The 25,742-nt window shown below is 44.1% G+C and overlaps 1 protein-coding gene across 1 annotated transcript in view; it reads right to left on the bottom strand.

The window, feature by feature from the left end:
• Positions 1 to 1,596: 1,596 nt before the first annotated feature.
• Positions 1,597 to 25,742, bottom strand: part of HFM1 (helicase for meiosis 1) — a 123,417-nt gene continuing 99,271 nt past the window's right edge. The window contains exons 35-39 of the mRNA XM_073358226.1: positions 13,975 to 14,065; positions 13,564 to 13,675; positions 12,860 to 13,017; positions 12,498 to 12,583; positions 1,597 to 1,822 (exon numbers count right to left, since the gene is read on the bottom strand). Coding sequence (XP_073214327.1) covers positions 12,517 to 12,583; positions 12,860 to 13,017; positions 13,564 to 13,675; positions 13,975 to 14,065 — 428 coding nt within the window. The 3' untranslated portion in view covers positions 1,597 to 1,822; positions 12,498 to 12,516. The remainder of the gene's footprint in view (positions 1,823 to 12,497; positions 12,584 to 12,859; positions 13,018 to 13,563; positions 13,676 to 13,974; positions 14,066 to 25,742) is intronic.

Raw genomic sequence — 25,742 nt, 5'->3', positions numbered from 1 at the left:
TTCATCACACAAATAGGGGGGTAACTGCCAAGGTAGCCTGGGAGGGGTGGTGGAGGAGGGAAGGACAAGGCCACACAGCACTTTAAAAGTTTACAACTTTAAAACTTATTGAATGCCAGCCTTCTGTTTTTTGGGCAATCCTCCAGGGTGGAGTGGCTGGGTAGCCGGAGGCCCCCCCCCACCACATTCTTGGGCGTCTGGGTGAGGAGGCTATGGAACTTTGGGAGGAGGGCGGTTGGTTACACAGGGGCTGTAGCGGTGGTCTGTGCTCCTGCTGCCTTTCCTGCAGCTCAGCCATACACTGGAGCGTACTAGTTTGATCCTCCAGCAGCCTCAGCATTGAATCCTGCCTCCTCTCATCACGCTGCCGCCACCTTTCAGCTTCAGCCCTCTCTTCAGACCGCCACTTACTCTCCTCAGCCAGCCACCTCTCCTCCCAGTCATTTTGTGCTTTCCTGCACTCTGACATTGTCTGCCTCCATGCATTCGTCAGTGTGGGAGGACAGCATGAGCTCAGAGAACATTTCATCACAAGTGCGTTTTTTTTGCCTTCTAATCTTCACTAGCCTCTGGGAAGGAGAAGATCCTGTGATCCTTGAAACACATGCAGCTGGTACAGAAAAAAAAGGGACAGTGGTATTTAAAAAGACACATTTTATAGAACAATGGGTACACTCCTTCACGGTAAACCTTGCTGTTAACATTACATACACAGCACATATGCTTTCGTTCCAAGGTTGCATTTTGCCTCCCCCAACCATGTGGTTAGCCCCTCTTCCCTTCCCCCTCCCCATGGCTAACAGCGGGGAACATTTCTGTTCAGCCACAGGCAAACAGCCCAGCAGGAACGGGGACCTCTGAATTTCCCCTTAAGAAAAGCACCCTATTTCAACCAGGTGACCATGAATGATATCTCACTCTCCTGAGGATAACACAGAGAGATAAAGAACGGATGTTGTTTGAATGCCAGCAAACATACACTGCAATGCTTTGTTCTACAATGATTCCCGAGGACATGCCACTGGCCTGGTGTGGTAAAGTGTTCTACCATGGTGGATGGAATAAGGCTGCCCTCCCCAGAAACCTTTTGCAAATGCTTTGGGAGTACATCCAGGAGAGCCGCGAATGCCAGGGCAAATTAATCATTAAACATACTTGCTTTTAAACCATGTATACTATTTTAAAAGGTACACTCACCAGAGATCCCTTCTCTGCCTGACGGGTCTGGGAAGCAGCCTTGTGTGGGTTTGGGGGATACTGGCTCCAGGTCCAGGGTGAGAAACAGTTCCTGGCCGTCGGGAAAACCGGTTTCTCTGCTTGCTTGCTGTGAGCTATCTACAACTTCATCATCATCATCATCCTCATCCCCAAAACCTGATTCTGTGTTGCCTCCATCTCCATTGAAGGAGTCAAACAACATGGCTGGGGTTGTGGCGGCTGAACCCCCTAAAATGGCATGCAGCTCATCATAGAAGCGGCATGTTTGGGGCTCTGACCTGGAGCGGCCGTTTGCCTCTCTAGTTTTCTGGTAGGCTTGCCTCAGCTACTTAAGTTTCACGCGGCACTGCTTCGGGTCCCTGTTATGGCCTCTGTCCTTCATGCCCTGGGAGATTTTGACAAAGTTTTGGCATTTCGAAAACTGGAACGGAGTTCTGATAGCACGGATTCCTCTCCCCATACAGTGATCAGATCCCATACCTCCCGTTCGGTCCAAGCTGGAGCTCTTTTGCGATTCTGGGACTCCATCATGGTCACCTCTGCCGATGAGCTCTGCATGGTCACCTCTGCTGATGAGCTCTGCACTCTCCTGCAGCTTGCCATGCTGGCCAAACAGAAAATTGAAATTCAAAAGTTACGCGAGCCTTTTCCTGTCCACCTGGCCAGTGCATCTGAGTTGAGAGTGCTGTCCACAGCGGTCACAATGGAGCACTCTGGGATAGCTCCTGGAGGCCAATACCGTCTAATTGTGTCCACAGTACCTCAAATTTGACCCGGCAAGGCCGATTTCAGCGCTAATCCCCTTGTCGGGGGTGGAGTAAGGAAATTGATTTTAAGAGCCCTTTAAGTAGAAAAAAGGGCTTCGTCGTGTGGACAGGTGCAGGGTTAAATCGATTTAACGCTGCTAAATTCAACCTCAACTCCTAGTGTAGACCAGGGCTAAGACTCACTGACATTCAGTGGGACTTAGTGGCCTCAGTTCCACTGAAATTCAGTAAGAATTAGGCTCTTAAATCATTTAGGCTCATCTGAAAATTTCACCCATGTCAATACTGAACCAACAACCTAGCTTGAGGCTGGATCAGCCACTGTGCTAATGCATATACAGGAATGTAGCTGATATAGGGTCAATGCTGGTGGACATACATTCAGCAAAAGTCCCAGGGTAGGAAGAAAAAACCCTCTCTAGATGTAATACACGTGACACAGGAATGCTGCTGTGAGACAAGAGAACTGTATATCCAGGCATAGTAACTTGACTACAAAAGTTAATTCCTCTGTCACGATTTCAAGTTTATTTATAAGGCAGTTTTTTTGTAATCTGAATAAGACCTGCTACCAAATGCTAACTACATTCCTTCAAGTAAATCAACAGTTTTTAAACACCAAAACAAACAATATAAACAGGGCAGCTCTTATGTCTTCAGACATCCTTGTATCAGCTTTCAGGTAGACACGTCCACCTGTCTTCCCTAAAAGGCACTCAGCCCCTTCCTAAGGCATTCAGACTAGACTTAGCTGCAACTGATTAACTCCTCTGTGGACTGGAGTTCTATGGGTTCCTCCAGTGACGCTCAGGCTTTGTCTACACTAGCACTTTTGTTGGCAAAACTTTTGTCAGTAGGCGTGTGAAAAAACCACCCCCCTGACTGATATAAGTTTCACTGACAAAAGCACCTATGTAGACAGACGCTCTACTGCCAACATAGCTATCACCCTTCATTGGGAGTGGTTTAATTATGCCGATGGGACAGGTCTCTCCTGCTGGCATAGAGTGGTTACACAGGAGACCGTACAGTGGTGTAGCTGCAGCAGTACAGCTGTACTGTTGTAAGGGCCGTAGTGTAGACATAGCCTCAGCTCAAGAAGGTATTTGTAAGCAAGAGCCAGAAATTAGTTTGGAACGCCTGCTGGGATTTAATCTTCTCTGCCAAATCCCCATTCTCTGGCTCAGTAGGGTCTTTCCCTAGGGGGCATAATTTAGGTAGGATTTGTCATGTCTGCAACAAGGGCCCAAGAAGCTCCTTTACAAGGGGTGTATACTCAGATGCAACTCTCTCTACTTGCATGAAAGTGGGGAGATGCTGACTGCATCATGTTCCCTCTTCCCCCCATCCCAGCAGGCTTCCCAAGGATGCTCTTCTGGAATTCTGTGGAGTTGGTGCTCTGCAGGGTTTTGTGGGCAGGGCTGTGGAGCAGTGGACCAGAAATTCTCTGCAGAATCTTGCTTTTCTCAGTGCCTAAAACTCTGGGTGGGAGTTGATGTTGAAGCAACATTAGGTGCTGCAAACTCCCTCCCATGGCGGCTGTTCAGCAGCTAGATAGGGACTTATTCAATGGCGGCATGGATCCTGTATAGAGTTAATGAAACAGCATGCAAAATATTCCACCTAGAATTATAGATATTATTCTGCAACTTGTTTTAATGTATTGGTGATGGGGTTGTGGAACAACTGGAATAAGATGGCTTGTATAGTCAAATATTTATAGCTTTAGTTTTGAAACAGTGGATTTTTGTTTAGGGCTGACATCTGACCAGGTCAACTGTTGGCCCTGTGTGGAGGGAATTTTTAGAGAGAACAACCATATCCTAGATATAATTATGTGCTGAGGAAATTGTTTGGGGGGTATTAAAATGAGTATCACTCTGTCCATTAGTAATTTGGCCTGTGAAACGCTGAGGTAGTTGGTAGGACTTCTTTCATCTTATCTAAAAGTAGTATTTTCCCAAAATCACAGGATTTTAGTACTGGAGAAAGAAAGTGCATGGTTTGTAGTTGGGCTCTTGGATTGCTGAATATTCAGACCATTTATAAACAGTTTAGATTGCTGACCTAAATGTTTTTAACCTATTTTAAAAAGTAATAGTTTAATAAGTTCACATTTAAAAATTCAACAATCTTATCGTGGGTAAAACTGATACAGCCTGAATCCTGTTGGAAGTGTGATCAGACAGACATCAACATGTAGTAGTTTAAAAAAAAAAAAATCAGACAATATGACTTTAATGTGTGTGACTATCAGCTTTCACTGTAGCAATGTGAATTTTTCAATATTCCTCTCTGAGCTTCAATCATGTCATTTATATGCAAATGAGACTATATTCTGCAGCTGTTTCTTCACTGAAGCCATGGGAATTATTTGCACTTAAAGCCTCATAAATAGGTTTTGCCTCAAAACAGGGTGGGGGAGAAGCAAATATATCATATCCATTTGCAGTTACAAGCTTCTTTTTATTTTGAAATTTACATTAATCCTTTCATAGGAAGTTTCACAGTTATAAAAGAAACGGTTTCATTTATCCAAATAAAGCATCCTTATTCTGTTGAACAGGATTTATTTTGCCTTCTTTCCTACACTAAGGAATATTTTTTTAAATCCTTGAGTAAGAGCAGAAAGTGTCATTTAATGTTGACAAAAAGAATTGCACTGTACAAGTCATTACATGTCAGCCACATGTAGTATGCAGAAAACCACTCTGGACTGGATCCTGTTGTCATGTCACCATATGTTTAAGCCAAGATACTGATTTTACATGATGCATGGCAACCCTACCTACCTACTACCAATACCCCTACTTACATTAACAACTGATTTGCAACTTGCTACAATTACAACAAAGTAATTTTAACCCATTAAAATGTTTAAAACAGTCTGAAAGCAAAATAATAATTAAAAACTAAATACAAGATGCGGGTATACGATTAAAATGGCACATCCTGCTACATTCAGAGATTATATTGTATGCATATACATACAAACACCTGATTGGCAGCATGTATAAGCCTCGAGGGCTACAGTCACAAAGGAATTTAGGAGTGGAGTAGGGGGAATGGATCCTAGGTCTCCCATCTCCCAGGTGAGAGCTCTAACCACCGGATACAAAGTCAGTCTCTCAATGACTCATTATTTATCCACAGTGGAACAGTGTCAACAGAAGAGACTGAAGGATACCCAATCACAATATGTCATAGCCCAAGTGGTTAAGGCATTCACCCGAGAGGTGACAGATCAAATCCCTTATCCCTCCTTCAGGCAGAGGGGGGACTTGAACCAGGGGTCTCCCAGGTGAGTATACTAACCACTGGGCTAAAAGTTATGAGGGAGATCCCCTCCCTCAACCCAACCCAACCGTTCTGAGCAAGTTTGCATACCATGCCTGATTCAGTAGGCGAGCTCTGATGAGCCTACTTACCAGATTGGGTACTGCAGGTGAGTTAGACAGAGCATCTGTCTTCCCTCCAGTCTGTGGATCACTCTGAGGCTTAGACAGGAGATAGATGCCCAGCTGCCTAGGAAAAGGCAGCAGTGCACATACCCAGAAGCAGGAACTTAGGCACCTATGGAACTTTTACTGCAAAACTTAGGCACAGAGCAAGTTTAGGCACCCACAGTGTTTGGGGGCAATTGAGCAGGGGTTTTGTGAATCCCAAGGAGGCCCATGCACCAGAAATGCCTAAATACTTTTGTGAATTTAGCCCTCAGTACATTCTCGCACTAACGATTTTGAGAATCATGCTTTTCGAAGTGCATACTGTAGATTTCTTTTCTGTTTTCTTCGTATTCAGGTGCAGCTCTTTTCAATCTCAGTTTTTATTTGGAAACCAATATATATGACAGGACAAGGAGGCACATATGGAAGTTCAAGTTAAATGAAAAACAGGTATCAGCATGTACTTCTCAAATTGGTAAGATAGTAAAATTTGACTTCTTGTCATATTGAACTTTTCTTTCACTACTTCATTATGGGAAGCAGTATTGTTATAATGTGAGTTACATAGACTCTTCCACTGAATAATGACCATAGCATTCTCTTGAATTCTTGGAGAATTAGTTGTTTTATCCCTTTTATCCAAGCCTAGTCACTCATTTAATGCTACATTTCTATACTAGCAATAAATCAAAATCATAGAATCATAGACTATCAGGATTGGAAGGGACCTCAGGAGATCATCTTGTCCAACCCCTGCTCAAAGCAGGACCAATCCCCAATTTTTGCCGCAGATCCCTAAATGGCTCCCTCAGGGATTGAACTCACAACCCTGGATTTAGCAGGCCAATGCTAGAACCACTGAGCTATCCCTCCCCCAAAATCCTTGAATATACTCACTTTCAATGAAATTATAGACAAAAAATTGCATTTCAAGCTCATATTTTGTTTTTAGTAGCTTAGTAAAATTGCCCTTATTACACCGGTTGTATTTAATTAGTGTTTTTATTATCTCCCATAATATCTGTAGGAAAGTTGTATGTAGTGACATTAGTAAGGATGTAGCCATTCTATGGTTGGTTTTGTTTGTGTCAGATTTCAAAAGCAAAGCATGATGAGGCATGGCCAATACTTAGAAAGGAAGTGTTGTAGGAATTACCACTAGTGAGTTGGTATTGGTCTGATCCAAGGTGCACTCAAAGTCAGCTGAGTCTTTCCTTTGACTTCAATGGGCTACAGAGGAAGGTTAGCACACTTAAGTCACTGGACTGGGCTGCAGGAGAACTGGGTTCAGTTGCTAGCTCTGCACAGGCTCCCTCTGTGACATTGGGCAGATTGCTTAATTGGCCTTTGCCTCAGCTCTTTATCTGTATAACAGAGTTTACTTACTGCTATGGGCCTCCTTGTGGCCAGGCATGGTGCAGCACCTTGCTCAATTCTCTAGCGCTCCCTGCCAACGGTTGCTCCAGCAATTTCTCTTGCAGTGACTTAGTCCTCCAGCTGGGTCATTGTCTTAAGTCAACACCTTCCGGAGTCACAACTGTCCAAACTAAAAAGTCCTAAAAATGTCTTTAAAACAAACAAAATCCTTCCTCCATCACTGGGTCTATTCCTAGCCTGTTTTGGGGACTTACCCTGCAGCCCCCTCCACTGGGCTGGGTAACCTTTGTGATGGGCTTGTATACCCCCTTCCCTGGGGCCAATAGGGGAACCCAATTTCACCCTCTACTCTAGGTTCCAGCCCAGGCCCTGTACTGAACAGCTAGATCTGGCCTGCTCCTTTACCTGTGCTATAGTTTTCCTGGGCCACTTCCTACCCAGCCTCTTAAGTTCCCCTCTGGGTCTCTTCATCTCTTCCCGGCTTAGTCAGTGTCCCTCCAGAACTCCCTGCCTGGAAAGCTTTCCTTACTGCTCTGAGCTTGCTTCCTGCCTGGCTCTTTCCTTACCCAAGTTTTGCCATCACTTAAAAGCCTGACTCTTCCCCTCTCTACTGCAGTCCGATTCCCCCACGTGGAGCTAATACTGTAATCAGGTTTCCTTAGCAATAGGCTCTCTAGCCCACAGTGCAAGCCATACTGTTAAAATCTACAAAAGGGGGATAATATTTTCCTACTTCCCAGGGTGTGGTCAGAATAAATTAATTTATCAGATGCTCAGATATCATGGGGATGGGGCTATATCAGTATGTATATTGATGTTTAGGTTTTAATTAGTTTTTACTGAATCAGTGTCATAACAACCATGGGGTGGGAGGAAACTGCTGCTGGAGGAGGTGGTCTCCTTTGATAAGGTGTAGGACCAAGGTCCATTCATCAACACTTAACATGCCAGTGCACTTTTTGTAAGAAAAGGTATTAATCTCTATATCCTTGCTTAATTCCAATAAACAATTATATTTTACCTATCTAAAATCCACACTCAGCATCAAATGAATATAAGATTATTCTTCAGTTACTGTCCTAAACTATTATGTAGTATTGCTGTGTTCTGTTAAACAGCTATTTGCATTACACCCCAGTGGTGGCAGCAGTTCACAAGTAGGTGAGATCATTTTAAAGTGAATAGTGTGTAAAAGGCATTATGTAATTGCAAGTTGATAATACTAGTGATTTTCAAATTAAACAGATGCTTGCCAGGTTGCAGTATGAGAAAAAAAAATATATAGCATTTGTCAATACTCCTGCCGTAGTTCCAGATATAAGATAAGCAATAATTTAAGATCAAAGAACTCTATAAAAGATTTCTATTGAATTAACGTGGTGATTTCTGTGTCAGTCAGTTAAATAGGATTACATGAGGTGTATGTGAAGGCAGAATATGACCTGGAGTCTTAATTATTCACTTTAACAAAGATATAACAGGATACTTCATAGGTGCAGTACATTTAGCATGGTGCTCAGTGATCTCAAAAGAAGAGGCCATATCATGGCAAATTACATATAGGCAAAGTATGCCAGCTCATGAAAACAAAACAGAAATTTTTTTGAAAAGCAAGCTCAGACCTCTGAGCAGCTCCAATTCATCATTCAGGATGTGACCACTGTGATGTTACACTCCATATTCTTTATGAAAATATGCTTATGATATGATTATGACATAACTGAGATATACTTTATGCAAGATGGCTCATGTAAGAAATCATTGGAAAGGTTATGATTTACTGAATCTGATTATCCAATTTGTATGCCTGTATCATTTCTGTATTTGAAGTTTGGAATATTGACCATGTATCTGTATTTCAAATGTGCTACCTTGGGTGTCACCCACAACTAATCCTTCAGATACAACAATGGAAAAGCCAGATAGGGCGATGGCCCATTAGCAAAGGCAATGGACTGCAAAAGAGCTTAGTCTTCCTGTAGACGCTCCAGACAACATACGAGTAATGACTGCCACAGACCTGCAGAGACATGGGTCTGTGTCACCTGGTACTGGACCCATCCCTGGGAATGCCAGTGTTTTTCCACTGGAAGACAAAGGGTTCACACCATACACAAAAGCTATATAAGGCAGGGGAGTGACATCATCAAGCTTCTCCTCTGCCTCCCCACCCAAAGAGACACTGAAAAACATCTGGAAGCAAGAACTGAACTGAGGGGAGAAAGGTTGAACTCAGGCTGGGAGGGTATCTAGTCTGTGAGTGGAAATACGGGAAGTCTCAAACTGCAGGCCAGTGCAGCTGCCTTTCAAGACTTTCTGTAATCTACCTGTGGCAATATTTACCTGTGGCAATAATGAGAAATTACATTTTGTAACCGGTTTCTTTAATGAATCAAGCTCAGTTTGCATGTTTTGTTTTATTTGCTTAGTAATCTACTTTGTTCTGTTTGCTATCTCTTATATTCACTTAACATCTACTCTTTCTAGTTAATAAACTTGTTTTTTGTTTATTCTGAAATCCGGTTTGTACATATCATAATGGGAAAGGGGCAGAAGAGGCTATGCATACCTTTCTCCACATTGAGGGAGGGGGTGGATTTCACAATACCTTTGGGTCTGCACTCCAGGGGAGGTGGGCACCAGAGTGCTGGGTCAAGTCCCTTAAGCTGAGTCTTCCCAGAGCTGACCTCAGTGTCTGTCTTTCTGCAGCAGAGTGTGGCCCTGCCTGTGTGCGTGCTAGAGGAGGCTTAAGAGCCTGGCTCAGAAAGACAGGTTAAAGGGGGCCCATGCACGCAGAACAGGCGGGCTCAGTGGTATCTCAGCACATCAAGTGGCACCTTGAAAGGGGGCAACCCGTCACAACCAGCACTTATGCCACTGTGCGTAAGTCTTAAAAGTTCTTGAAGTAGACTTGTGTATTTACTATAAGCAGTCCAGTGTTTTTTTCATGACTACCAGCACATTTGATATGTACACTGTAAGATAAATTTTACTTAGACTTGGCTAAGTTTTGCTGATACTGCAACAAACCCATTCCTTCTACCTTTATTTGCTTTAAAAGGGAATTATTACACGCTAGCGTGAACGAAATACTGCTGAGAAGACCTACTAATCCTATGTTTGATCTGATCAGGTATTGAAACTATTTATAAATCAGAAAGCTGAACAATCAGAAAATGGATGTCAGCATATTAAAAAAACAACAACCTTTCCTTCTCCTGAGACTTCAGAACATTTCAGCATGTATTAACATTTCCTAACTCTTTTTTTGAAAGGAAATTATACTTTAAAGAGTCACAGAACCAAAATGAATAATGAAGTAGAACGGTGTCAAATGAAACAATCTAATGAAATACTGCAAGCTCTTCTATTTTCTACCTTAAATTCAGCATTACTAAAAGGACGCTGCAGTATAAAAAAGGTTCATATCTTTTGAGATCTGTGAAATACTGTTACCATTAACAACAATACCACAGTTTTGTTATTTTCTAAGTATTTTATAAGGTATTGATTTGTTATGAAAAGAAAGAAAGTCAGGAAGTGATTTAATAATTGAGGTGAAAAATAGTCACAATCGTCTTCAAGGTAGCAAAATGAGTTTATTACCATGTGTTCTGACTATACACCAAAACGGAAATGAAAGCCTTTTCTATCAAAATAATATGACCATGAATTACAAACAAACTGATGATATTCCCCAAAACATGGAGGATAGATTACTGATGAACAGCATATGAAATGAAAAATTCATACGGGGAGGAAAACCTATCAGGAGGTATCTGAAATTTGGCTACAGAAAATTAACCAGTTTGAAGATGTAAAAATTCCAGTAATAATTACTAACCCCCCACACTTGGGTAAGCTTTAATTTAAGGGGAAAAGAGAATAACCTCAAAGATAATATTTTCAAGATAATATTCTCAATATAAAACTAGCAAATGTAGGTTAAGTATAAAGTCTCAGGTGGTGTTCAATTTTGGGGTACATACAGGCACATCTGATTTTGCAAAGGAGCAATAATATGGGCCTTGTTCTGCACCGCACACAGCTCACCAAAAAGCTCTTCATATTGACCTATATCATCACCTTCTGTAGGAAAGGAATACCATGTTTCCTATGAGGTATAGATCTTTTTCTAATGTTTGGTAGGTTGGAAAGTACTTTGAATTGGCACTGTCAATTTAGATTTATCATGTAATATGTGTTTTTAGCTTTTTTGCCTTCCCTTACTGTTGGCTGTCTCCTAACAAGGAAGGATACCATAATTCCATAAAATGATGATTTTTAAAAAGTTCAGTTAAAATAATTTGCTATCAGAATCTGTAGTTGCATGTACAATCAAAACTAAAAATACTTATTACACAATAAACCTAAAATTGACAATACTAATTTAAAGCACTTTCTAACCCACAAACAACTAAGATCTGAAGACAACTCAATGGAAATATCTCACTCAATGTGCAAACGTGGCCAAAATAGCCAATAGCAAGGGAAAGATAAATTATTAGAGGGGAAAAAAAATTAGAAAATGTATCCTGCTCATTTTGGTCAGGCGTTAAGCACTATCAACTCCCACTGAAGTTGTCAACTCAGAGTGCTCAACATATTATAGGATCAAATCCTCAGTCTGTCAAAATGGGGAGTTTTTTGCCTCTGTTTTTCAACTGTATAGCTTCTGTTTGCTTGTCTTGACAGTGTTTTCTAATTCATAGTCTGTTTTGATTTATTCTCCGAACACTTTCTAAACTGATTATGATGAAGGATCAGAAAATCAAAAATATAAAACCAAAACAATGGTATTTCCTTACTTTTGAGTGTTTAACAGTGCAACTGTAACATTTTCTTAATATAGATTTTTATGTAATATTATATATTTCCATAACTGTATTAATTTGGGAAGCCTAATATTCAAGCATTGGTGCTTTAACAGGATGTTTAAATCCAATATTAACATGTACAAATCAGACTTAAAATGCATAAATGCCCATTTTATAAGTTTAAGTAGCAATGTCAACACCCAAATACTACTTCCAGTCACTCTTTGTGGACATATTTTAAAACTGTCTTGTGGTGCATTCTGAGACATTTTGCATGGAAAAGGCTATACAATGTTTTAATGTTGACAAATACATTACAGGTTTATAGTGCTTTAGAATGAAATATAGAGTACAGAATATATTAAATTATTCAGTCTATTTCTTTTTATTTGTAAATCTCATTGTTTCAGAAATAATCAGCATTATGAAAAATTCAGTCTAAATGGGATACCTAACAGACATCATAAAAACAAATAGTGTAAGAAGTTTGTTAATGAACAACATTTCAGTTACACAAAAATGTGTTCTGTGAGCAGATGCATATTACAAACAACATCTTTGTTCTTATGGTAAAATTACATATGATTTATACCAAAAGTGCTTAGCTTGAAAACTATCCCCTTTAATAAGGGACTGTCAAATACGTTTATCATTCCAATCCTAAAAACAGCAAGTTAGATAAACAAAGATTTTAATATTTTTTAAAAAGATAAAACACACATGGAATTCTGTAAATAAATTAGCTAGCAATTTCATTATCTAGTCTGTGTAGCAAAGAGGGGCTATTAATGAACAGCTATTAAAGAAAATCCTCTAACTATATTTAAAGTTTTCATTCTGGAAATGAGAGTGTAATATGTTTCAGGACTTACAATATATCTTGTTTATGTTTTAGAAAATGCCATCAAATATTCCAAGAAAAGGCTTAACATCATTGGTTTCATCATCTGAAAGAGATCTAATAAAAATGAAGCAAACCAAAATAATTAAATTGTGAACAATACTGCATACCAAAACCCATGAAATCAGAATATTATTTATAATACAGCCAGGAAAGATCTGTATCTGAAAAATAATTTTAAAAAGTCTATTTGCATGAAAAACTAATTACAACTAGTAAAATAAAAACTTGTAAGTTAGAAAGAAGAGCTTGGTCTATGGCCTAAGATTGTGAGGTCCTCAGTACCTTGAAGGATAAGAATCTACAACAGAATATAAAAATTATTTTTATTACCTGACATCAATTTCTTTTTTCCTTTCTTTGTTGCAAATAAAAAAATTCTCCTTTCCAATGAATTGAGAAGAACCTGAGATTATTTCTGAGTTTGGAAAAAACTCTCTGTTTTTCAACTTTTGTGGAGGATTTGGATGTTTTCTTTTTTGGAAGCTGAACTGAAATGTATGGATTACAAAATAAACATGATTAAAAATAACAAAATTTTAAGACAAACTTCCATATTGTAATAAACTCTAATATATACCATAGCATGCAACCAAAGCTATGCTTAATGTGATAGAATTTCAAACTGTAAAAATAAAGATTTGATATATAAAATTGATATTACACTAGTCAATGGGATATCCACGTGATTAAAGTTTAGCATGTGCTTAAGTGCTTTGTTGAATAAAAGCCTAAAAAACCAACTGGCTTGTTGAAATCAGTTCCAAAATACTGCATAATGGAAACTATGGGTCAAATTCAGGTCCTATTTCTTTTTGTAGCGAAGGGCACAACAAAGCCAAAAATGGATGAATATAGGTATTTTAACTAAGATAGCTTCCACAAAAATGTATGTGGACAGACACGCCAGTCATTCAAATAGCCACAGAAAACTGAACATGGCAAAACTGAGCAAGTTGACTATAGCAAACAAGTTCACCAAAAAAATCCCTTCACTGCATTGCAAGAAATCCTGTTATAAATATACCTTTACTTACAGTACTTGTATTTCCATATTGTACAGATAATTTCTTTTCTGATGGTGATTTTAATGTGGAAGAGGCAGAATTTTGTAGACGAACATCAGACTTATCTCGTAACAGGCAAAAACTGAAAATGTGGAAGTTTGGATAATTTAGATATTTATGCATAAGCATTAATGGTTTTCTCAAAGTTCATTGCTTTCAATTTCTAAGTTATTTAAAATAATTAAAAAATTAACTATTTAAAGTAGTTTTTTAAAATGTTCAAACTTCTGACTTTAGAGCTTGTATTCCAGCTACTTAGTCCTCAAGTTTTCCCAAAATCTCAGGACACATTGATACAAATTTAATAATACATATGTCCCTCAAATATAGACAATACTTTTACTGAACTGAATAATAACTAGTGTTATACATTATACTTACTTTTTTGAAATGTCACTTGTTACTTTGCTCTCTGAATTCTGGAACAGTGGTTTACATTCTATTGTACTTTGAAAGTAGGTGTTTCCAGATCCTATATTAGAATGATAATTTTAAAATATAGTCACAAAATAGCCAAAGAACTCTTTATGAATCCTTTCTGGAATTTCAGAAGTCATAGTCTCACACAGGAACTTTAATATTCACCAAGGTTTTAATATTTGTTTGGCTATTTGATTAATTTTAAAATGTTGAGGGAAACGGTCAAACTATCAAACGTGAAGAGTCACATATCCTCCGAAAGATCTGAAGCTATTTCTTTCTTACTGTTCCATGAGTGTTGGTCTTGCACAACTATAGAAAAAAAGGAATGAGCCAAATATTCTGCTGGTGTAAATCCATGATCTCAGAGGATCAACTAACTGATAGTCCATGTGGTTCCCTGGACTGGGACCTGAACTGGGGGCTCAGGAGACGTATGTTCTATTCCTAGCTCTGCTGTGTTATTTTCAGCAAGTCGCTTTACCTCTCTGAGCTTCCATTTCCCTTCCCACCCTTTGTTTGTCTTTAGCTGTTTAGATTTCAAGCACTTCAGGGCAACAACTATATACGTTGTACTATACGTTTATACAGTGTCTAGGCACAATGGAACCCAAATTGCAGTTAGAGCCCCTAGGTGCCACTGTAATAAAAACAACAACTAATAATAAAAAATTTGGTCCTCTTGTTTGTCTATATTGGCAAAAATGGGACACAAAAATTCACCACAGGTAGCAAATCTGGAAATGGAGGTTACTCACCTGTAACTGAGCATTCTCTGAGATATGTGGTCCCTATCCTTATGCCACATGTGGAACACAGGTGCTCCATGTACCCGAGACTTCCAGCAAGTATTGTCACTGCCTGTGTAGCTGCTCACCTCATTCTCCATACTGAGGGAATAAGAGGTGCTTTAGATGGACACCTGTCCAGGTCTTCCTCTTAGCATGAATTAGAAAGGATCTGAAGCAGAGGGGAAGGAGGGTGGGTGGTGGAATACAGATACTTCACAAACAACCTCCAGTTACAGGTAAGAAAAAAAAAGTTATTAACCTTTTGTAACGGTTGTTCTTTGAGATGTGTAGCTCATGTCCATTTCATGCCAGCTGTATGTGCACAGTTGCCAGAGATTTTTCCCTTAGTGGTACCCATAGGACCAGCTCTAGCGCCCCCGGAGCCGTGCATGTATGCCCTGGTATAAGGGGTGCTGCAAGCTCCGCATCCTCTCAGTTTCTTCTTCCCAATAACTCCAACAGAGGGGTACGAGGGTGGGTCATGGAATAGACATGAGCAACACATCTTGAAGAATAATAGTTCCAAGAGGTTAGCAACCACTTTTTCTTTGAGTGCTTGCTCACATCCATTCTATGCTAGGTGACTCACAACCAGTACCCTCAGAGGTTGGCTTGGAGCTGATGGACCTACTGACTGAAACATCACTCTTCTGAAAATGGCATTATGACGGGTCTGCTGCTGATGGCGCAGCGGGATGTGAAGGTATGAACTGACAACCATGTTGCGGATCTGCAGATGTCCTGGATTGTTATTTGTGCAAGGAACATATCTGACACAGTGTTCCCTGCACTGAGCTTTCATAGAATGAGCAGTCACAATGGCTGGAGATGGAACCTTCACCTGCTTGTAGGAAATCTGGATACAGGCGATTATCCAGGACGAGATTTTTTTGGGATGACACCAGCAGCCCTCACATACTTTTCGTTACTGCTACAAAGAGTTGCGTAGACTTTGCCAAAGGGCTTACTCCTCTCAATATAGAGGGTCTACTGTATGGAGCCGACATTCCTCAGTGGTCTTGTGAGGTTTTGGGAAGTAGATAGGCAGAATAATGTCCTGGTTGTTATGGAATTGTGACACCGCCTTTGGCAGAAAGGCTGAATGAGGGCACAGCTGGACCTTGTCCTTTGTCACTGTATAAGGGGGTTCTGACATAAGGGCTTTGATCTCGGAGACCCTTCTGACCGACGTGCTTACCACCAGGAAGTGACCTTCCAAGACAGAAGCAGTAAGGAATAAGATACTAATGGCTCAAAGTGTCTTCCCTTGGAGACCATGGAGGAGCCATACCCACATCTGCCTCCAGGTGGTGCCAGGGAACCGGTGACCAATGACGGACTAGAGACTGTTGCAATGGGAACATAGAGGGTTTTCCTCTGGGTGATTCTATGATGGTTGGTGCCACGATGGAGCTCACCGCCTCTTGATCCCTTCTATCCCCAGCAGCCATGGCTGTCAGGGAACCTTGGGGAGTGAGTGGGATTGGGAGGGACATCAGATCCTTTGCCAACTGGAAAGCCTCCAGAGTTGAAGGGGCCTGCAGGCATGAAGTCCCACAACCGCTCCTGGGAGTCGGGGGTGGGTCCTGGACTGGACTCAGTGTCTAGGTAGAGTCGCCGGAGCCCACAGAGGCTCTAGGGAGGACAAGTGGCCCAGCATGGGTCTCAATGCGCTAGTCACTCCCTGCTTGTCCCGCTTCAGCACCAGAGGGCACGCTATTTCTTATGCTTATTCCTTGGCACTGGAGATGGGGAATGGTGCAGGGAAGAGCACGGTGCCGGTGGAGCGCTTTGCATGGAAGCCAAAGTACTCAGCGCTGATTCGGAGCAGCTCAGCTCTGAGGCTGGTCTGAGTGCTGCCTCCTTGAGTAAGGCCTTCAGACGAACGTGTCTATCTTTTTGAATGCACAGTCTGAACCCCTGCAGATCTGGCATGTCTCTGTAATGTGAGTTTCCCTGAGGCACTTTAGATACTCGAATGTGGGTCACTTACCGGGCTTGCAGCAAGAGGCACATGGCTTGAAGCCCAGGCTCCCTGGGACAAAAGTCCCTCAACAACACAGACTACTATTCACACTATATACACTAACACTAGGTAAGAACTATATACACCAACTACAAAAACTATACAATATAGTACAAAGTCCAAACCACTGGGAAAGAAGCTTTGCAAGAGCAAGAAAGATTGTTCCAAGCAACCGTCACGGGCGGTAAGAAGGAACTGAGAGGATGCAGAGCCAGCAGCGCCCGTTATACCAGCGCATATACACGCAGCTCCATGGTGTGCTAGAGCCAGTCCTACTGATATCAGGAAGGGAAAAATCTCTGGCAACTGTGCACATGACATACACACACCTAGCATGGAATGGCCATGAGGAAGCACTTAAAGAAATCCCCATTTCTTCTTTGAGTGCTGGTCCCTAATGTATATTCCACACCTGGTAAGTGATACTCAAAGAGGAAGGGCTGTGAGGATGCAGTTGATATAATGTCTGTAATACCGCTGTCCCAGCTGCTGAATCTGCAGAAGAGGCTTGGAATAAGGTGTAATACTTTGTGAAGGTATGGATGGAACTCCAGGTTTCTGCCTTACAAATATCCAGTATAGGTACTTATTGAAGAGATGTTACTGAGGTTGCCTGTGCTCTACTGGAGTGGGTCCTCACTCCCTTCAGAGAAAGGAGATGTGCCAACTGATAACAAAGAGTGATACAATCAAAGATTCACTTAGAGAGTCTCTGAGCAAATAATACTTGTCCCCATGATCACTCTACTACAGTGACAAAAAAAATCTAGACATTCTTCTGATTGGTTTTACTCTTTGAAGGTAGACTGCTAGAGCCCATCTAATGTCAAGTGAATGAAGTCTCCTTTCTCTCACTGGAAACATAAGGATTTGGAAAGAATATGAGTAAGTGAATAGACTGATTTATGTGAAACTCAGAAATTACCTTAGGGATGAACTTTGGGGAAAGGTGAAGGGAAAACTTCTCCTTATGAAATGTGGTGTATGGTAGATCATCCATAAGTGCTCCCAGTTCATTCACCCTTCTAGATGATGTGATGGCAATGAGAAAGGTGACCTTCAAGTATAGGGACATCGACCACATGGCCAACAGTTCACACGGTGGCTTGGTAAATATTGAAAGTACAAGATTGAGGTCCTATTGCAGTGTTGGCTTCACTACTGGTTGGAAGGTCCTTGTGATTCCCGTAAGGAATCTGATCATCACTGGGTGAGTAAAAATAGAATAACCCTCTACTGGAGGATGGAAGGCACCGACTGCTGCAAGGTGGACCCACAGTGAGCTACTGGAAAGTCCTGATGTCTTGCGAGTGAGGAGGTATTCTAAAACATCCCCAAAATCAGCAGGCCTTCCTGCTAACTATTTATGTTGCACCTCAATAGACAAATGCCTCCATTTAGCTAGATAGCAGTTTCTGGTAGAGACTTATCTGCTGTGTCTAAGAATAATTTGAACAGCCTCCACACATGAATGCTCTAGGCCTGATGCCTATCCAAATACCAGGCCATGAGATGCAGAGTTTTGCGCAACTGGGAGGTACATTGCAAAGAGTATGATGTGGTTCCTGATACAACAGTTCCACCAGTGTACCATCTCTATACAGAGTGCAAGAGATTTTGCTTCTCTTCATTTGTTTACACAGAAGTGTGACAGGGTGGACTACGTGCAGAGGCCCCCTGCTGGAGGCCTCACAGTCCTGCCTCACCCCACCCAAGGAATTTGGCTCAAGGAAAGAGCAGAGGAGAAGTCCTCCAGGCAGCCCAGAGTGGCTGCAAGAGATGAGCCAATCAGAGGCCAGAAGGACCATATAAAAGGTAGCAGCAGAGGAAGATCAGTCAGTTACTGCCTGGAGCTCAAAGAGGGAGAACCGGGTGCCTGGCTGGCTGGAAGAGCAGCAGGACAATGGACAGGTCAGTGTGGGCAGGCTGAGCCCAGCACCTAGCCAGACCAGGCGAGGATATTGTGACTGGTCCTGCTGATCTGGCTGAAGTCTGAACCCAGGCGAGGACTGCCTGAAGGACACCACCCAAGGGTACAGAGGTGGGTCCCTGTTGAGCTATTAAAGAAGGTAGTGGCTCCAGGAAAAAAGCCTTTGTGCTACGGCCCCATTCCAGGGCTGTGAGAAAGAACTAGAGTCTGCATACCCCGGAAGGGGAGACAATGTGTGCAACTTGTCCAAAGGGATGAGCTGCTGAAGACCCGGCAAACAACCATCAACCGAGGGGTGCTCATAAGAAACGGGTGCCATCCTATTGTAAGGACTGAAAGAAAAGCAGGGTCTTACTCGACCAGAAAGGGGGCGCCTGTGTGAGGGGGTGTCACCCTGTTCAAAACTGAGTGATTGAAGGCACGTCGGCCGCAAGAGGCGGGTGCTGACCCCGTTACAAGAAGACGGTTGTCATTTTGTCAGATATCATTTGGATATGTCAGGACCATAAAAGAGGACACTGCAGGCCAGTCGGACTGCCCTTAGTTCTAGGAGATTGATGTGCATCCCGACCTCTCGAAGAGTCCACCTGGCCTGTGGAGTGTGAGTGCCTATGTGGGCTCCCCAACCTATGAGGGAAGTTTTGGGTGGAACGAAAGGGACTCCAGCATTCACTTGCTCTGGGTTTGTCCACCATACAAGGGAAGCCATGACCATGGCCAGGATCGTTAGCTTGGTATTCATGTTGTCTCTGTCTGGAGAGTAAACAGACTGACGACAAGCCTGTAGGCAACGGAGGTGAAGCCTAGTGAACAGCATTACATCAGTGCACAAGGACATGTGGCCAAATAGGGAAAGACAGACCTTGACTGTGGTTCGAGATCTACAGTTGATTTGTCTTATCAGGCTGCTCATAGTTTCAAATCTGTTGAGAGGGAGGTAGGCTCTTACTGAGGTGGAGTCTAGGGTCACTCCTATGAAGGCTATGATTTTTGTGGGAGTCAAAGAAGACTTTTCCTTGTTTACGCAAATTCCTAAGGGTGCCAGGTGGACCAAAGATAAGATTGCTGACAACTTCCCAGTGGGATCTACCTGTTAAGAGCCAATAATCCAGGTATGGGAAGATGCTGTAACTGCTTCATCTCATCTGAGCTGCCACCACTGAGACGACTTTCATGAATACCTTGGGTGCTGTTGCTAGCCCAAATGGAAGTACTTTGAACTGGTAGTGCTCTTGTCCTACCAGAAATCTGAGGAACCTTCTGTGGGATGGCAGAACGTTCACATGAAAATAAGCATCTTTTATGTTGAGAGCCCCAAATTATGCACCCTTCTCCAGGGAGGAGAGGATTGATGCCAACATAACCGTGCATAATTTCGATTTGCAAATAAAAATATTTAGCTGACATAAGTCAAGCATGGGTCTCCAGACTCATTTTTTTCTAGGATAGTATGAAATAGTTGGAGTAAAACTGTTTCCCTTGATGTTGAGGTGGCACTCACGCTATAGACCCTCTTTGGAGAAGAAAATCCACCACCTGGCAGAGGATCTCCCCAGGAGATCCCTGAGGAGGGGCCAGGAAAGGGGTTTGTTTAGAGGAGGGGAAAGAAACTCAGCAATGTAGCCAGAGTGGATGATATCTAGTACCCACTTCTTCATTGTTATTGGCCTCCAGTTGTGGGCAAAGTACGGAAGATGGATGCCAAAACTTTGCGGGAGGATGGGGGGCAAGCGATGGCATCAGTACTGGGACGCAGTTCTAGAGCTTCCCATCAAAAGTAACCCCTGGACAGCGGATGGGTTTGAGTGGCTGAGGTTGAGGAGGCTACATACCTTGGTCTTTCTACTTTCTGGAATTTGCATGATGGCTCATATAGGTGCTGGTGACAGAAAGGCTGGTGAAGAGGCCTTGGTTTACATATCTGTTTGTGGTGGTTCCTCTTTGGGGCTGGGGTATAACTACCCAGGATGCATAGGACTGTTCTGGAGTCTGGGTGTAGTGGCTCATCTGTCTACTCATTAAAGCAGAGGTGGGCAAACTATGGCCCGCGGGACCATCCTGCCAGGCCCCTGAGCTCCCGGCTGGAGAGGCTAGTCCCTGGCCCCTCCCCCACAGCCACACTGCCAGCGCTCCGGGCAGCTGGGCTGTGCTCCTGCAGGGCAGAGTGGTGGCGTGTCTAGCTCTGGCCAGGCGGCGTGGTTGCCAGCCATGCTGCTCTGAGCAGCATGGTAAGGGGGCCGGGGGGTTGGATAAGGTGTCAGCCATGTCCATGCCGCTTGCAATGAGGTCTTAGCTACCAGTTTGCCCTCATCAATAAGAGTTTGGAATTAGACACTCTCCTCCTGAGGGACTTTGGATTGGAATGGATAGGAATGTGGGCCAGGAAGGCGACCAAGGTGGGCCCTCACGATCGGCAGTGGTGGGACCTGTGCCAGCTCGTATTAGGTCCAGATGCAGGAGGTGACCTAGTTGGAAATCCTTTGAGCTCTTTGACATTTATATTCAATGTCACCTCCTCCAGGAACCACATGCCCTGGGTCTGGAAGTCGTTGAGATGCGCTCTCCAGCCGAGGTCTGAGGTATCCGATATCAACTTGATCGAGTTACAAGGGTTGTCAAATGGAACTCCCTCAAGGACAGCTGTGGGGTCGGTCCACCACTGCAGTGAGGTAAGTATCGTCAGTGAGGACATGACCTTTTCCAGATAATCTCTGGACTGGGAATAGACTGTCTCCAGCTACTGCTGTAAGGGTTGCATCCGGAGCCTGGCATGGCAGACAACATACATACGTGCTGCCATGTGGCCCAGCAGGCATAGGCAAACCCTGGCCATGGTCAGGGGGAACACAGAGACTCCCCCATTTGGTAAACACCCTTGGTGCTGTCGCTAGGCTGAACGGGAGGACCACAAACTGATAGTGGTCGGGTCCCAGCGTAAATCGTAGAAAGTGTCTGTGACCTTGAAGCATCGCTATGTGGAAATATGCGTCCTTCAAGTCGAGGGTGGCATACCAGTCTCCAGGAAGGGGTTGATGAAGGCCAGGGAGACCATGCAGAACTTTATTTAGGTATTTATTTAGGTATTTGTTGAGGTATCGCAGGTCCAGGATGGGCCACAGACTGCCTTTGGGATTAAAAAGTACCAGGAAAAGAACCCCTTGTTCCTTTACTTGTGAGGAACCTCCTCCACTTCCCCCAACTGCAGCAACCCTTCTACCTCCTGTGCGAGGAGACTCTCTCGTGAGTGGGTCCCTGAAGAGGGACGGGGAAGGGGGTGGGAATGAGGGGTAGAAAGAAACTGGAGGATAGAACCCTATGCCACTGTATTGAGGACCCAGTGGTCTGAAGTTATAGTGGTCCATGTGGGGAGGAAAAAGAAAGGCGGTTGAAGAAAAGCGGGAAAGATGAATCCGGGGTATAGTCCGGTAGGTCATCCGTGGGCGCACCCTCAAAATGCTCGCCTGCCACCCTGCTTATTGCGGGTCTACCCATCGTGCGAGCCATGGAGTCTGCTGCATCTGAAGTTACCTGGAGGGAAGCTCTGGCTGCAGCTGTGTCTTCCTCGAAGATCGCCCGGAATTCCTTCTGGACCCTTCGGGAAGTGAAAACTCAAACTTGGCCATGGCCTGCCACATGTCATAATCATAGCAACCAAAGAGGGCTTGGTGATTGGCCACTCTCAACTAAAGGCTGGAAGATGAATACATTTTTCACCCAAACAGATCCAGTCTTTCAAGTCTTTATTCTTGGGCACAGACCTGGGTTGACCCTGCCTCTCCCTCTGATTAACAGCCTCAACGACAGGGGAGTTTGGGGCCAGGTGAGTGTACAGGTACTCGTGATCTTTAGCTGGCATTCAAAGTATTTGCATTCAGCCCTTTTTGAAATGGGGGGCAGGGAGGAGGGGGTTTGCCATAGGGCATTAGTAATTTTCAATACCCCTTCATGTAGGGGCAAAGCGGCACCTAGCAGGTGCCATAGAGCAAAGGATGTCCAACAGGGAGTACACTGGCTCCTCTGCGTGGAGCCCCAGGTTGGAGGCAACCATCTTCAGTAGTTCCTGATGAGCCTGAGCATTATCTTGTGGAACTAGGTGAGGGGGACCCGTAATAGCTTTGCCCGGAGACTATGAGGAAGAAGCCGATGCAGTAGGATCTGTCATATCCCCTGGCGGTCTCACCGGCTGTTTCCCTGGGTCCTCATGGGCCTGGGGGGGTCCTCTTGTGGGGCCACCACCTCCAGGGGAGGGCAGGATGCTGAGGCTGATGGCCTATCCAAGGCTCCCCGATACTCACCAGATGGCCTGCGAAGGCTGGGTAAACCCCCAAGAGTTCTAGGGATATTAGGCCGCCGGCCTTGCCTTGGGGCCATGGGGTCGGTTGTGGTGCTGATGATGTAGACCGTACCACCAGCACTGGGGCTTGTTCTGACGTCAAGGACTCCTGCTCGGTGCTGGAGCCGGAAGCAGAGTGGTTGCTGTCAGGCGACCATGATCAGGCAGACTGTTGGTCCTTCTCTGTGCAGTGCCAGCTGCTACACCTAGATATAGACCTGTCAGATTGAGACGAGTTCCTCACGCAGGACCTTGGGGACCAGCAGTATTTGGCCAATGGGCGTTGGTAATCCAGCAAACTATGCTTCATGCTGCTCGACCGGTAACGGGATCTAGAGTGGGACTGGGAGCTGGAACGGGCCTGTCATCAGATCTCCCTGACCTCAGGGTTCCGCGTCTTGGCAACAGGCGGGTCAGTGACTGGTGGCTCCACTCAAACGATTGGTCAAATGATTGGTGCAAGGTGCTGCCATAGTTCTGTGCCAGGTTATCGGCAAGTTGTGCCTCAAATCCCGCTGTTGGTGTCCAAGGTCTGGAGCCTGAAGGGGAAGTTACTCACCTTGCAGTAACTGAAGTTCTTCGAGATGTGTGTCCCTATGGGTGCTCCACTCTAGGTGTTGGTGCGTCCTGGTGCTGTTGATTGGAGATTTTCGGTAGCAGTGCCTGGTCAGGACGCAGGAGCTCAGTTGGTATCTCCCGTCTCGTTGGAATCTTCCTGAGCACTTGCGTCCTGCACCCCCCTCAGTTCCTTCTCTACCATGGAGTGATTATACTAGTACTCCAAAGTATAGTATAATACTAGTATAGTATACTTTCAAGGTAGGGAAAGTTTTCCCAGGGAAATATTGCTCGTAAGCGGCAGTTGATCTTACAAGGTGTGGCTCCAAAGTAGAGGGGAGGAGGGTGGGGAGCACCCTCAGGGACACACATCTTGAACTTCAGTTACTGCAAGGTGAGTAACTTCCCCTTCTTCTTCAAGTGCTGTCCCTGTGGGTGTTCCGCTCTAGGTGAATGTGTAGCAGTACCCACTATGGTCGGTGGGACTTTGGAGATCCAGCATGAGTACTGTAGAGAGTACTGCATGGCCTACTATGGTGTCTGCCGTGGTAACTTGCGTGATAGCATAGTGTTTGGCAAACGTGTGTTCAGATGACCATGTAGCCGCTCTACAGATGTCAGAAATGGGTACGTTATGTAGGAAGGCAACGGATTTCAACATAGCTCGAGTGGAATGAGTTCCAATGCCTTCGGGCAGTTGAATATTTTGATGCAGTCAGAGATTCACTTGGACAGACGTTGTTTAGAGGTAGCCGTACCTTTTGATCTTTTGGTGATGGAGACAGAGTTGTGGAGATTTACGAAATGGCTTAGTCCTAAGTAAGATTGCTCGCCTGACATCAAAAGTATGCAGGGATGCTTCATGTGGAGTCTTGTGAGGTTTGGGATAGCCAAGCTGGGGCAATAAGGATGACTCAGGCCGTGTCGTCTACTATCTCCCAAAGAACACTGTGTAGCAGAGGGATTGGTGGGAAAGCATAGAGGAGAGAGTTGTTCCACGGGATGAGGAACGTGTCTCCAAGGGATGCAGTCCCGAGTCCCGCTCTGGAGCGAAACAGCCGACATTTTCGATTCTGGGTTGTGGCAAAGAGATCTATTGACGGGGTGCCCCAGGAGGGACAAGAGCTGTTGAAGTATTGCGGGATGCAGTTTCCATTCGTATTCTGTTGAGAAGTGTCTGCTGAGTGTCGGCAGTAGTGTTGTGGCAGCCTGGTAGGCAGGAAGTGATGACTTGTATTTGATGTTGTATGCACCAATTCCATAGTCAGATGGCTTCCATGCAAAGGGAATGTGATCGGGCTCCCCCTTGTCTGTTGATGTAGTATATACATGTTATGTTGTCTGTTAAGACCCAAAAAGATTTGTTCTTTATGAGGGGAAAAGTGAAGGCATGCTCGCCTCACTGCTCTGAGCTTTAAGAGATTTATGTGTAGGTGCATCTCTGATTTGGACCACCAGCCTTGTGCCCTGTGTCCCCCTAGATGCACTCCCCAACCGATTAGGGACGCGTCCGTGGTGAGCATGAGTGTTGGGGATCATTGCTGGAAGGAAACCCCCTTGCAGAGGTTTTCTGGTCTTGTCCACCAATGTAGGGAAGCTAGAACATTGGATGGAGGAGTTAGCAGCGGCCCTAAGGTGTGTCTGTTGGGTTTGAAATTGGAATTGAGCCAGCCCTGAAGACATCTCATGTGTAGCCTGGCATATTGGGCCACGAAGGTGGTGGCTACCATGTGACCAGGGAGCTGTAGATAGATTCTTGCCTGTGTCCTCGGACAAATAGAGAGTGTGCGTATGAGCTGCGTGATAGCGAGGAATCTGTGATATGGGACCGAGGCTCTGCTCTAGATTGAGTCGAGATGAGCTCTGATGAACTCGATCTGTTGTGTAGGTGTCAGGGTGGATTTTTGGATGTTTATTTGGAGGCCTAGGCTGTGAAAGAGGGAGATGGCGAAACCGGTAGCTTGAAGTGTCTTGCCATAGGAGTTGCCTTTGAGGCAATTGTCCAGGTAGGGGAAAAGCATGATCCCACGTTTGTGGAGGTGAGCTATGACCAGGACTAGAGTTTTGGAAAAGACTCTTGGTGCTGTGGAG

The sequence above is a fragment of the Lepidochelys kempii genome, chromosome 8 (genome assembly GCF_965140265.1).
Source record: "Lepidochelys kempii isolate rLepKem1 chromosome 8, rLepKem1.hap2, whole genome shotgun sequence".
Lineage (NCBI taxonomy): Eukaryota > Metazoa > Chordata > Testudines > Cheloniidae > Lepidochelys > Lepidochelys kempii.
The sequence above is the reverse complement of the archived record's forward strand: the minus strand, read 5'-3'. Positions and strand labels throughout refer to the sequence as shown.